Below are 14,787 nucleotides of genomic sequence, written 5' to 3' on the forward strand. Positions count from 1 at the left end.
ACTGTGTCCACAGTGCTACCATACAGTGTAGGAGAAGGCAGAATTGGACGTGATCTATTTATTTATTTATCTTTTAATAGACTCTAACCCCAAAAGCTCCCCCTGTCGTTATTGCAGTTCATACTGAATATTCAGGTTCTTTTCAAATGGAATTTTATTTCACTTTGAATTATTTAACATTCTGCTGAAGTTGGGTGCAACAGTACTATCAAACATGAGACGTCATCTTTATTTCAATAAAAGGAACCGTATCTTCATTTTCACATACAGCATATGCATCTTCACACCTTTTAGCCCTTAGGCTTCCATGGACATACAGCTCTGCAGTCATCTTTTGTTGGCATAGTTCAAATATTTTTCCATGTTTACCACACAGTATAAAACATCAGAAGAGGGTGCTACATTTGTTTAGACACAGCTGTGTAAATGTGCAAGATGAAAAATGACTATCAAACGTAAACTCTAGATTTTAAAATTCAGTTCAAGTCTTTTTTTTTTGTCTGTTTTCCTCAGCTACATTGACAAGGCATCACAAACAGAACTGAATGAAACAGGAACAATTTACATTGATATGAAACTTTTTTCCATTTTATCATCAAGTACCCTGTATTTTACAAACAGTCTTTTTTTTTTTTTTTTAGCTCATTTTTCTCAGACAAACAAACTGTCTGTCAACAGCAAGAGGTCATCAGAAACAAATTGCCAAGTCACATACTGGTTCACAAAGAACCATTTACACGCAAAGAAATACAAAAATAATCATTTAGCTTGAGGCCTTCGTTACTTGATTCTGGCGTTGGGGAAGGGAAATGACTGCCCTCAAAAACATCAAAATACTGCCCACTGAAACTGAGTCTTATAAAGATTTTCTTATACGAGGAAACTTGTAAAAAAGAATCCTGCCCCATTCAAAAAGTGCAATCTGTCCTGTAAAGGCTCATCTTTAGAAAAAATAACCACCCCATGGTCATGTGCACATGGAAGACAAATGTCCACGATGTAGATTTAGCTGTGACAAAGATGTCTGGCGTTTGTCACATTAATGACCTCACACATTGGTGACCTCGATGCTGTTGTAACCACGGATCGGGCTGCCTTCGGCTCTGGGGGGAGTCTGGTCTCGAACTTCCCGAGGCAGGGAGCCATAGCTGCTGTGGCAACTCAAGTCCCGCCCACTGCGTGCTTTGGGGCTGAACCCTGTTGGAGGCTGGGACAGAAACACAAACACAACACTCAAGCGAGGCTCCCTCCGTTTACTTGCAGAGTAAAAGTAACCAAAGCTAATTGATTCTTATATCGAAACACAGGCTGAATTTGAGAGAAATAAGTCGTGGAATTTTCCAGTGTAGTGACTTTTTTCCCACCTTGACAGCCCTCCTTCTCAGAGAACCTTCGTCATCAGTGTGCCGGCCAGTAGAGCTGGGCGGTCTGCCTAGAGAGTTCTGGCGAAGGAGGGTCGGTGGTGTTCCCAGGCCTAGACGCTCATAGTCCTGCTTTGCATCTGTCCTACAGGGAACATGGAGAGGAGCAGAGTGTTGAGAAGAGTCACAAATAGCATTTAAAAAGACACTATAATACACATTTGGTCTGACAGAAACAGCTTATATTATCAGAGATGGTCCCTTTCAGGTTGAGGAATCTCTAATCTCTATTTACACATTAACAGAGGCCACAGTAAGTGCAACTACAGTATGGTGGACTCTGTCTTAATGTCTCTGTGTGAATGTCTCCTCTCACCTGGCTGGGCCAATCAGGGTTTTCATCTCCTCAACAAGGTGTCGGCGAACCATGTGCTTGCTGCTCTGGATCCCCAGCGCTGTTGCCATGGCATCAGTGTTAAAAGTGGGGTCAAGCACCATGACAGCACCATGAACGCCGCTATTTAGAAGATTTTCAGCAAACTCCTGCACCAGTGGATGGAAAGAAGGCCGAAGATTGACTTTCATTCATAACATCAGATGTAAAATTCTCTCATAGCAGATAATACTGTGACCAAGACTGGCTAAAGGACCTTCTGCTACATTTCCTCCTTGACAAAGAACATATTGATGAATTTGTTGTTGGTATAAATTAACACTCCCTGAGGATATTAACAGGATGTCAGTCCAGGCGGCCTTATCTCTGCACATGCTGAATGTGGCCATGCCTCATAATAGAAACATGTTGTCCTATGCCAAGACAGTAGACAATGTTGACCAGGGATATTCGTATTGCACCATAGAGGCTGTAATCCGAAAGGCTTTGTAATCAACTAGTAGCAGCTTAGGAGTCCAACAACAAAGGCCTTCTATCACCCTGTGGAGATAGGGAGTGCCAAGTAAACACACGAGCCTCAATTACCCACAATACCACGTGATATTGTTTTTAAACTGCTCAATACAGTAGTGAGTCTTGCTTATTAATATCTAATCAAAATATTTGCTTTGTTGCTACACGGCAACTTTTGTCAAATTTGTCAGCTTCAGTTTTTGTTTCAAGACAAGAGTTTAAAAAAAATAATGATAATAAAACCTGAGTGTTTACATGTGTTCAGTCTTAAAGGTACATTCTGTTTCTCTCTGTTCCCACCTTCAGGTCAATATCTTTGATCCATTTGATGACCCGATGAGAGGTCCATACCAATGGATCCACGTTTTGGTGCTCACACTGTATCCGGCGAGCCTGGAGTGCCTGGAAACCATTTAAAAAAAACACCTGTTACTCAACAGCCACTAGAGCATACCCAGGTATATTCACTGTCATCTCCACTTGTGGACATGGTGTGGACTCTTGCTCACCTCCTTGTCAAAATTGAGTAAGTGCAGCAGTTCGATGCCCAGCAGCAAGCTGACCTGATGGAACTTCTTGTTGATGTTTAGGTGACGTTCAAGGTCACGACGTGTCAGAGAGTTTAGCATACGCCCGTCTATCAAGTGAGTGTGAAAGGCCTGGGAGTACTGAGGCAAGCCCACGTCGCTTAACCAGGCCTTGGCCACCCAGTGGTGATCCATGTCCGCAGCTTTAGACAGCCTGCAGACAAACAGTGCAACAGTTTCTTAAAGGGTCATGATTTGGATGAATTTCTATCAAATTTGCATCAGATGTTCATGTTACTGTCAAGATGAATTGTAATAAATAATTTCTATCAAGAGACAAAAAATTAATTAGCAGCAATTCTGCTAAACTACTAATCTTTTTTAGTTAGAAATGCTAAAACATGCTCTTGCTCCTTTTTATCAATCACTCATTTTATCGATAATAAAATTGCTTCTTGCAATTACAAGAAATTACATTTAAAAAAATAACACATATTTCCATGAAGAAATGTCCCTGTTACATAGGACAGTCTGGAAAACTATGGTTGTAATTTTACAATGCTTTCAGGTTGCAATAAATGAATATTTTCATACATACACAGCTGGCACATAAAACCCAAACTACAGTAGCTGTATAACTAAACGCTGGAAGGAGTAATTCAGAAAATATGATTGTTTTTTGTGATTTGACTGAGCAACAGTCAATATTATGACTTGATCATCCCACACTACATTTTGTAAATGTTGTTACTATAAATCACCAACAGATGGCCCTCTTACAATCCCACATAATGTACAATTTATGAAAGAATCCTTTGTTTCCCTTCCTCACCCTCTACCGTTCTCAGCATCTCTGTAATCCTCAATGGCCAGGCGGAGTTTCCGGCGATGCATTAAACTGGTGACACCTAAACCCAGCTCCAGGTCTTCATCTGTTAGCCCAAGTAAAACCTACAAAATGTCAAAGTAGTCTGGTACAGTTCACTGCAACAAAAGCCGTGCAGCCAACATGTTATGTCCCATTAACAAACTTCCAGGTGGTTTCATAATACCGGACTGAAATATGACAGGTTGGTAAGCAAACACATTTGCAATTGTGCACAGTGATGGATGCATAATGCAATGAGTCTACCTGCATAATGTCAGTTTATTTAATCCTACCTTTCCACTCTTGACATTCTCTGAGCAAGTGCGGATGTACATGGGCATCGCCATGACAACCTCCAGCCAGGCCTGCACAGTGCCCGCCCTCCACAGGGACATGGGTGTCGTCCTGGCCAGCTCCACCTGCTGGAGGCGGTCCAGCTGGTCCTCCGACCCATCTGACAGGCTAAGGCTGTGGCGGGTGGGGCTGGAGAGGCTGTCCGAGTCTGGGCGGGTGGGTGAGGGGAGGAGGGGGGGGGGACATGTGGGTGATGTAGTTGAGGGTGTGAGTGAAGGCAGAGGTGGTAGTGGGTATAGTGAGCAATGAGAAAACAAAATGTTAATTCTGACGAGCTGCAACACATTAAAATCAATTAAGCATAAAATCCGCCGAGTGGGGGAAGGTTACTAGATGGTGAGTAATTTCTTCAGAGCAAACACATTTTTAACAACATCCTAAGCTTTTGGCTGCATGACAGCAAGCCAAGCTTTTGCCAGTAATGCTGTAAACAAAGTTGCAGCTTTTACAAACTCACTTAAGAAGACCATTAAACGGACAGCTGTTTGAGCTGTTGAATGAACATAACTCATCTGTCTAAATTAGCCCACAGCGACAGCTTAATGAAAACAATAAACCTGAAATGTTTTATATTTTGATGCATTATGATCACATGAAATGTGCCTCACATTATCTTAATGTACTGTGGGTAAATTGTGGCTTAATATTGTTATGTGTCCTTTAAATGCTCTTTAAATTACTCTCTATGGTCTTGGATTGCTTACATATTATGTTATTAAGTAGGGCCAAATCTTTCCTGTTTACATTTTTCTCAAGATTTCAATGTCTGGAGGAGTCTGGAGGAATCTGGCCAGGAAAGTATTGGCCAACAAGGCACTTTTCTGTCTTTACCAGTGGGTGGCAACCTAGTACCAGCTTTGGCCTCAGCTGTTAGTATAGCTTCATGTATTGATATTAATATTGAACATATGATCATTGTTCTTATTGCTCACAACATACATACATGTGTGTGTGTTTGTGTGTGTTTATGAGGAGTACTCTCACCTCTCTGCTTAGTATTTTTTCACAGAGGACAACAGAGCTGCCTGCAGCAACACTTCATCTTTTTCTATTTGATAACAAAAATGACATCGCTCAAAGTCACCTGACACCTGTCTCGTTTAATACTTTGTTTCTGAAAACCTCTACATCAGCACAAATATTCGACTGCTCTTGATGCAGTCCTCAGAATAGAGCAGCACTCTGTGGCTCACCCACTGACTGTACGTCAAGGCTAAAACTGTAAGGAGTCCTGGGAAGCTAATGAGCCTTGGACAAAAGCATCCAGACTGAGAGTTCAGTCATAAAGAACGTCCACTGAATCTTCGTACTACTCGTTGGACTGTTTACTCGCTAAATCATTTTGTTATTTCAGTGGAAAAATACAGAGGTGAGATCCAATGATGCCCTCTCTCTGAATCTATCAAACATTTCGCCTGCGGCCTCCAACCTTAAAAAAAGACCCAAAATAAACACACAGACTCCTCTTTCTTTTCTCTGTGGTTGTGTCTCTGTCTCCTTGTTTCCAGCAAAGAGAGGGAATGGAAACCCTCCGTGTTGGCAGACCTCACTGTACCACCATGTGTTTACTCATAAAAGGGATTGCAGCATCCAAATTAACAGATTTTTATTTAAACTCAACTTCAGCAATTCATCTCAAGCTGGATGCTTTTATGTGCCCTTCTAAGAGCAATGTATAAACTGAAGGTGCACTGAAGTGCCCCTCTGAGAGCAATTCATATTAAGCTGAATAAATCTACTCTTTGGACACCACTGCACTCTGATCCAGATACACGGCCTGTTTTTCACACCAGAGAGAGTCCTAATAAAGACATGACACATTAAGAACTGCAGGATTTACTCTCTGACATCCAGTTGAAGGCCAAACTGTTGGAGACTGGACTCTCTCTGACCTGAACGTTGGGTCCTTCTGTGGGGCTGACCCTCTTATGTCTTCTTAAAATCCACTCAGAGTGGAGTGGTTCAGAAGAACATCAGACAGTTAGCTAGGTGGTCATGTTACTGCAGAGAGTTGTGTGTCCTTTATCTGAGGCCATGGGTGTTTTGTAAACACTGCGATGGATCATTAATCTTTTTGTATGGACAGAATGGCAGTATGTACACTTCACTTAAGACACAGGAGACTGTTTTGTTTGCGCAATCAATCCTTCAACAAGCCCTTCAATAGCTGGTGTAAAGGATGTCACTGCTACAATACAGCAGTGTTTCTGATGTGATGTCACACTCAAGATGGGAGGTGGATGAGCGGGTGGTGTTTTGTACCAATATGCACATGATACATTTTCTTAAGAAATTGGACATTTTCCAGATTTTACAATAATAGAAAAACCTTGTACAATTGAATGGATCAAGGTTCCAGATGGGCATAAATTCATAATTTAAGATAAATTATTGCACCCAACATGGCTAGCCAGTACTGCACCTACTATACTATACTTATTAGCTATCTTGCAAGAGAGTAAAGTGCATTAAAGGAATGGATCCATATGCTGGGAATGTTATTAGCTGTCTTGCAGAGATATGAGAAGATCAACGCCCTCATGTTTGTATGATAAATATGAAGCTACAGCCAGTCTGTTTCCAGTCTTTGTGCCGAGTTAATCAACTGCTAGGTGTAACTTAAATGCTAGCTAAAGGAAGAATAGTTCGACAGCTTGTAAAATGTGCTTATTTGCTTTCTAGATGAGTAAATTGATATCACTCTCATGTCTGTACCATAAATATGAAGCTATAGCCAGTCTGTGTACAGTCTAAGCTAACTGGCTGCTGGCTGCTTTGTATTAAGCTCCCAAACATGACAGTGGTATCAGCTCTTATTAAGATTAAGATTTCCCAAAATGGAAAACTATTTCTTTAAATGCTAAATTCGATCAGTCATTGTTGTCAAGATATTTGACACATGTAAGAATCTGTAAAGTCTATCTGCAGTGTTGCAGTGCAACTAATACTAGTACGTTATAGAAAGGTCCTGGAAGAGACTTCGATTCTGGAGGATGCTGTTGAAGTAATGTCAAAAAACAAGAAAAAACACTTGCTTTTTCTCCCGATTCATGGACAGTAGCAGCGTTTTCGTATGGTTCACATCAGAATTAGATTCAACTTGAAGAAGTGCTCAATTACCAGGTCATTTTGTGATGTTGTTTGAGAGTTAGAAGGCATCTGCAAACACAGCTTGCAACCCAGCAGAGCTCATTTTTAAAGCAATTGGGACTGGTGTACCTTGGTCTCACTGAGTCTGATTGATTACTTCTTGGGTCACTTCACTGTGTTGAGAGTCCGATGGAGGTCAGACAAGAGGGTTCAGTGTTAGAGGTCAGGGGTCAAATCAAAGCACAACATTATTGACACCATGTGCTGACACATATGAGTTCAGTTCCAACAATCTGACATGGCTTCCTTTCCCCTCACCTCTATTTTCTGATTGTAAATTTCGATATCACAGGATGAGGAGGAGGAGACGCTTTTCAGTGTGAGTGAGGAGGTGAAATTTCGAATGAGAGGAAAGGAGGCCATTTGGAAGCTTTTGGGATGCAGTCCTCTCACAGATGGACTTGCAGGGCTGAGGGAAACTAACACATATGTTAAAAATGGCGGCGCCCCCAGCATAAAGGGACGAATCAGGATTAGAGCCATACCACAACAAATGAACACAAACACACACAAACATTAACACAGGGAAAGAGAGGACAGCCACATGGAAATTCAACGTTATTTATTTTATTTTAAAATAGTCTTATTTTTCTCATTTATTTCTTTTGAGCGTAATTTTGTTGCCATGCCTTTAAAAGTTCGCTACTATGCATTTCTAAACATCTTAGGACCTCACAATAGAAGCCCTCCACTGAGGTCTACATCTTTGTCTTTAAATAAAACTCTTTAATAATAATAATAATAATATTAATTTTATTTCTGTAATGCTATCTAATTTACAAAAAGTAAAATATTTGTGGAAAATAAAAAAATAAAAACAAAGAGACCGTGGCTCAAAACATAAAAATCATACAATGCTTTTCATTTGATATGTTTTTTTCCTCATCAGCAGAGGATCATAAAGGTTGGTTAAATGAAAAAATTAAAATAGCCTACATTTTCATACATTTCATTAAATGTTTAATGAAATAAACTGGTTGAGCTGTTGTTCTTATACATACATTTGAATACATAGTGACTTATCTTTGAATTACCTCAGTGATTTACCTCTAAACCCAATATCTGCGGGCCCAAATGTAGGCTGAGCTAAGGGTTAAATGATAATCCCCTCACTGCTTACATGTACGCTCTTTTGACAAGTGCTGTGGTTAAATACAGCTCCAATGTAATCTGTGACTCTATAGTGTTTCAGAGGAGACCGACAAATACCCAGTGTTAGTTTAATATCAGGGAGAGAAAAGATTTCCTGGGGGTGGCAGTGCAGACTCCGGCTCAATCCAATGAAAGGATGAAAATAATCCAATGTCTGTAGTCATTCTTTTGCTTGAAGAAATGCTATTAACCTTTGGCACAAAGTTAATTGCTTTTTTCAGCAATGGCCTGAACTCTGCATCTGAATTTTTGGTGCGTCTGTGGGGTCATGGGAGAAGGTATGCATTTCTTCAGTTTGATTAGCCTGCTTAAATCTGATTTTTAACCTCCTGAGTTGGCACTCGTTATTGTTATAACAGTTCATATAATGTCTGCTCTGTGCTCAGGCCTCTAAACTGAAGCTCTGTTTTTTGTGGTAGAACGACCATCAGTCTGATATATACTGTTAGTATAACTATCACTTACTTTGTCATAATAGCTTTCTTTTTTTAGCCTAACTTTTCCAAGAATAATTCTACTCTACAGCCTTTTAAGTATTAATAAAACGATAGCTACGAGCTACTGTGAGATCTCACAGAAAGAAAATGGCACAAAGACTCATGAATAAGTGGAATAATTATTTAATCATTTAAAGTGTAGCGCTGATGTTTTTTTTTTTTTGTCGCTGTTGACTTTGCTGACCTTTAATATTTCAAATGTAATTTTGCATAAAGAGCCTTGTAGGTGCAGATTAAAATGCTCTATGTTTAGTTTGGGATGTTAAGCTCTCGAACATTAATCAGATTTTTTTTCTGAACAACAAATCGAAAAACTTCATTTGAAATAGAGGAAATCATGAATAAACATCATGAAATCAGTAACTGACCTCTCTTTTTTTTTTTTTCACCAGACAGTTTATCACCTCCTTGACAACATACCCAGAGAAAGACATTTCTGTTTAGTAGGGATTTTTTTAACATGCATTAGGGGACTGGGACTATGTGCATGCGTGTCACACATGTACCTTAGGCATGTCTCTTCTATCTTAACAGATAGAAAACACATTTCTTACATTTCCTGTTTGGCTTCATGTTGGTGAGGAACAAACTGTTCTGCATAGAAAGTTCATTCCTTGCTTAGCAGTGTCTTTGAAGTTTCATTTGAGCAAACATTAAGGAGTGCACAGTTTTCTTGGTGGTTGTGGGATGTGTTGTACAACCCAATTAGAGGTGGATTTGAGGAGTCTGCATGTTGCCTACAGGAAACTGTTCCCATCATGGCAGTGTGGAAGGAGGGGATGGACCAAGCAGGACAATAAACAGGGAGGAGTTTAAGTTAAAAGGTAGTGAGAGGAGGGGAGTACATGTCAAAAATAATAAAAGGCATTCAGGACAAGGAGACATTTACACGCACAAAGTGCACATCAACTGTTGTTATTTACAAGTACAGCAGTCCTTCAAGTTTCCAGTTGAGTGAAAACAAAAAGTCAAAATGTAAAGAACAATTAAAAGATCCAATAACACAGCCTTTTTGGAGGGCAGATACAATAAAACATATTCACATGGTCGCTGTGTCACACTGTCCACTCTATTTACAGGACTGTACATACATACAGGTGCAATTTGCTCGTTAAGGTTTACACTTCAGCGAAGCAAGGCGCGCCTCCGGCTTCTGACATGGCCTCTGACCATGGACAACACACACATGCACACAGTCTCACACGCCCACACACATAAGTATGCATGCATGTGAGACTGCACAGGCACACGCATTATTATATCTGTACACACTGACATCAAACACGCACCCATCCTCTCACACACAATGCTGTCTTCTGATATTTGCCACAAAGGCTCTCCAGATGGTTCGCTCGAATATGTGTGCTTTACCAGTCTGCATCTTCCTCTATGTAATAATCAGGCGTTGAAGTACCATCAAACAAACCAGGGTCGAGGGATTTGCGCTGCTTTCCCCGGGCGAAGACACGCGACAGAGAGCCCAGACCCATCTTCTCTTTCTTCTTCTTACGCTTCGCCTCCTCCAGATCTTCTAGGGACTGAAGGAAGAAAGAGAAAGAGAGAGCGGAGGGAAGAAGAAGATGAAGATAAGGGCAAAAGAGCAGAGAGATGCAAGAGCACTGAGGTCAGTGAAGGGGTGCAGAGTGTGGACTATTAAAGACCAGGAAAGATAAAGATCACAATGCAGAGGGACACTAGACATGCTGCCAGACATGCACTCATTCAACATCCACAACTGGTTTTCACATAAATTCAAGTCACAGCTGCGGAGTGAGTACACGACAGACTGCGTGGGGCAAACATGAATTCAGCCAGAACGATGGCGGAGGGAAACGACAGCGGCCAGGGAGCAGGACAGTCAGCAGTTACTACAAAGGAGGTGATTACTTGGGAGGGTGCGGTGGTGGGCAGCGCTTACATTGCAGAGGGAGTGAGTCCGATGGCGGGGTGAGTTGATGTCGCTGGGTGTGGATGACCGGTCTCCCTCCACCGCCGAGGCGTCGGAGATGATGGAGGGCTGACGCGAGTGGCACGGGCTCACCCGCACGGCAGCCACTAAATGGGGTGAGAGGGAAAAGAGAAAACGCTTGTTTTCTTTGGGGTGTGCTTGGGCACCATAAGTAGTGTTCAGGGACAATCCGATTCTTCTCAACAATGCCACAACAGCCTTAAATAAAACTATTTCAAAAGTCTGTGATCAAAAGCTTGAAATTATTTTCAATCATCTGCAGTTGCTAAGCAACAGTGCAAAACACAGCGTTAAAGTGGATGTGTATGTACCAGTGAGACTGATACATACAGTACAACCAATTGTATAGCAATTTGCAGGTACGTGACTGTTCACACGTTTTCAATGTTTTTTTTGTCTTTGTCTGCTTCTCCTTCTAGATGTCCTTAATTAGTCAGCAGCCTGTGTGAACCCGTGGCTGCCCTTTAAAACGAGCTCGAAGAAGATTTAGATGGACTCCTAACAAAGCTAATTTGTGTAGGCCTTTCTTTTTAGGATTGGAGGTTCCAGCAATCCAGTTTCTGTGCAGTTGGCCCAGAAATTTGAATGGCGCTGAACTATTCGGAGGGATATCTCCAGACTTATTTCATAGTAACAATATTTCTTTAACAACAGCAACAATGATAATAATAATAATAATAGAAAGCTGCCTGTTAACTGTGTTTTGTATTTCAAGTGGGAGTCAATGACCATTGCTGCTTTGATGCTTTGTCTTGTAGTTTGGGATGAATTTCAGCTGCTAATGTCTGCCTGATGGTGAGCCATAAGTAGTGACTTTGAATGATGTTTTTCCTCTTCTGCCTGTTGTGTCTGCACAAGTTGATTATACCTTCTGTTGCAAATCAAGAAGACATCCAGGGAGCCCAAAAATATCACAATGAGGAAAGAACTAATGAAAAGCCTCGACTGTAGTGGCTAAATCACTAAAAAGTCAACATGGTCTTTGTCATTTACATTGGTGCCCAAAGCTTTTACATAAGCCGTGGGAGAAAAGGGGAGCCCATACAGAGAAAAATTACTGAAAACATGCATCTATATCCTCATTGAGCCCAGGATGCTACAAAATATCTAGTCGATGGATCCGAAAAGCTTCCTTTTGGTTAGGTTTCTGTATTCTATGACCCTTCATGAGTATTGTGACATTCACTTAAGTGTTCGAGCTACGGGGCAATCGGGGCAATAATTCTATTGGCACATTTATGCTCGGTGAAGCAATCCATCAGTCGTGTTTAGGTATGGCCTGTGTGGAAAAAGCCCTCCATACATGGACAGAACAGATGGTGTATGACAAAGGTAGTTTTGCAGTTTGCTTTAGCATCAACAAAACATTTAGTTTGCAATAAACACTGTCATAGTGAGACCAATGCATACATTTGCGAGTGGTTTGGTCAACCAAGTATCTTCTCTGCTGGGAGATGTGAACCCATGAGCTTGTCCATGAGGGTAGGGTGCGTCGAAAAGAAAACATGTTGTGAGGGGCCTTAAGATTAGAAATAGGGGCCAAAAGATACATTCTAAACTTCTGTGAAAATGCCTGTACATTTAACTAGACAGAAACAGCCAACTGATCATCAGCTGCCATCATTCTCTAATACAGAGCATACAATCCTGTTCAGCATAGACAAATGGGAGCTGAAAAGCCAAAAATATGTTCACTGAAACTGCTACATAAAGCGCATGAAATGTCACGACCAGAGCGTCATCAGTGGCCAACAATGTGGTCATACTCAGCAGATGGCAGGCGTGAATGTGTGTGAAGCAGCTTCACATGAGCATGCACAAGGTAAATGATGGTAAAACCAACCTTGTGTGAGTCAGTTCATATGCAGGAGTGTCACGCCTACCTTGTCTGTCAGAGGGATGCCCCGAGTGGACATAGAGGGTCTGCTGACTCTGTCTGATGGCAGCCGTCAGGGGAAGGTCAGCCTGCATCACCCACTCCTGGTTGTTGCCGTTGACAACCGCTTCCGTGGGCATGGCCAGAGAATGTCGCTTGGGCACATCCTTGGTCAGAGTGGCTAGTGACTGTTTGGCCTTCAGAAGGTAGACAGACAGAGGCAGTCAGTCAGAAAACAAACCCACAACAAGCAACAAGACGCATTTTAGTTTCTGAGTTGTTTTTGAGTGAATTGGTGCTTCTTTCTCTGTTATTGCTGATTTTATTTATGCCTAGGTCATATGCGTGTGTGCACATCTACATACTGAGTATCCAGAATCCTACTTCTACTAAGTATCTGAGTGCATGCGGACATGTGAGTTTTCCCCTGGGCTCCTCGTGTGGCTGTTGTCTCATGAAAAATGCAGCTGTATTCATGTTTGTCTTTTGTTGTGTGAAATCTCTCTGTGCTACTCCTGGGAGCACAAAGAGAAAAAAAGGACACAATATCTGGAGGAGGTATTTGCTATTTGCTTCCTTTTGTTTGGGGGTAGAACTTAGGCGTTGGTGGGGTTTAAGAATGGAGAAACTGGATATAATACATTTTTTTCCCCAAGTTTAATGAATACATTTGCTCTGTAGAGCTTCGTCACAAAGCACAATTCACCATCTCTTAGCAGGAACCACAATGAGCTGCTGGAGCCTTGGGAGATGTGTTTGTCAAAAGTTTTTTTTTTTTCTTTGTGTGCATGTTTTCTGATTATCCTTGACACGTTGGTGAAATCGTATCACTGTGTAAATCTGATCATCATGCCAAGCGACAGCAGGCTGCAAATCAACACTGGCACAATCAGCTTCATTGCAATCATCCACCAGCGGTCAAATGATTATCAATCAGTGTCTTTGACATGCAAAACACAGTACAATCACAAACCTTTGGAGTGATTATTAGTCATAAGAATATTGATGTATTTTTCCCCAAGCATTTCTTTGGTCAATTAGACCTAAAACACATTCAGATCAATCACAGCGGAAATCCGTGGGATCACTGATGTTAGGATCACTGGGATCAGTCAGGGTCGGCAGAGGGTTAGTCAAAAACGTGCAGCTGCGGAGGGGCTTTCCAAAAACCACAATTAGGTCACAAGTAGGAGAGATTTCCAGGGAGCAGGAGGATCAAGAAAGGTCAAAATGTAATGCTGGGGGCCCATCTTACCGCCATGACCCTAGGAGAGCAGTCCCTGTCCGCAACCCGCTCAAACACCCGGAACTCCATTCTCTGATTGACACAGTTACTCATCTGGGGGGTTGGAGACATGAGGGATGGCTATACCGTACATTCAAAGGCTTTCTCTGGTTGATTATATACAGTATACCCAAAGTAGTTCATAGTGATAGGCAGTGTATTCTACACAAGCATGAAACAGTAATACAACTAAGAATTTGTGCTTTCTTATTGATATCTCTATGTTCTGCTATCATTGCTCTTAAATATCCTACCCTGTTCTCGTCTGAGCCTTAAAAACGGCCCTTTAGTTCAGGTCAGTATGCATTTAGTGTCCTTCCCTCTTTCGCTCAATCCATTTTCTATTGGTGACACATAAAAAAGACCCAAAGTGCTTCATTACACACAATGCATACTAAACATGAAGGAAATCAAATCCTACAATGGCACTGAGAATGACTGAAGAGATAAGATCTTAAAAGCATTCAAGAGAGCCTGTCTCTCCGCCTGCCTGTCAGTCCACATCACCCCCCATCCATCTTTCCCTCTCACCATGGCCAGTTCAGCTTCCAGCTCCTTGATGCGGTTCTCCTTGAGGTCGAGCTGGGAGCGCAGCATCCCCGTGTGCTCCGTGGCTTCCTTGGTCTGCCGCCGCAGGTCCCACTTCTCTCTCTCCAGCAGATCCTTCTCTTTGGCCAGTGCCTTCACCGCATCCTCGCTCTCCTAGTAGACACAAAGATCCTGATGGATGTACACATGTACAACAGCAACAGCAATACAGGTACTGAAACAAGAGAATGTCAAGGGAAAATATCACACTGGTGCAGAGTGCAGCAATTTGGTCATTTATCTTTACACTTCA

At 41.7% G+C, this 14,787-nt stretch overlaps 1 protein-coding gene across 1 annotated transcript in view; it reads right to left on the minus strand.

Annotated features, from left to right (window-relative positions):
• Positions 1-213: 213 nt before the first annotated feature.
• kazna (kazrin, periplakin interacting protein a) overlaps positions 214-14,787 on the minus strand; it is a 158,930-nt gene continuing 144,356 nt past the window's right edge. Inside the window, exons 7-18 of the mRNA XM_070838944.1 lie at positions 14,478-14,648; positions 13,917-14,000; positions 12,669-12,858; positions 10,735-10,871; positions 10,231-10,354; positions 3,957-4,165; positions 3,628-3,746; positions 2,778-3,009; positions 2,569-2,670; positions 1,738-1,904; positions 1,365-1,506; positions 214-1,207 (exon numbers count right to left, since the gene is read on the minus strand). Coding sequence (XP_070695045.1) covers positions 1,049-1,207; positions 1,365-1,506; positions 1,738-1,904; positions 2,569-2,670; positions 2,778-3,009; positions 3,628-3,746; positions 3,957-4,165; positions 10,231-10,354; positions 10,735-10,871; positions 12,669-12,858; positions 13,917-14,000; positions 14,478-14,648 — 1,836 coding nt within the window. The 3' untranslated portion in view covers positions 214-1,048. The remainder of the gene's footprint in view (positions 1,208-1,364; positions 1,507-1,737; positions 1,905-2,568; positions 2,671-2,777; positions 3,010-3,627; positions 3,747-3,956; positions 4,166-10,230; positions 10,355-10,734; positions 10,872-12,668; positions 12,859-13,916; positions 14,001-14,477; positions 14,649-14,787) is intronic.

This window comes from Pempheris klunzingeri, chromosome 11 (genome assembly GCF_042242105.1).
Source record: "Pempheris klunzingeri isolate RE-2024b chromosome 11, fPemKlu1.hap1, whole genome shotgun sequence".
Lineage (NCBI taxonomy): Eukaryota > Metazoa > Chordata > Actinopteri > Acropomatiformes > Pempheridae > Pempheris > Pempheris klunzingeri.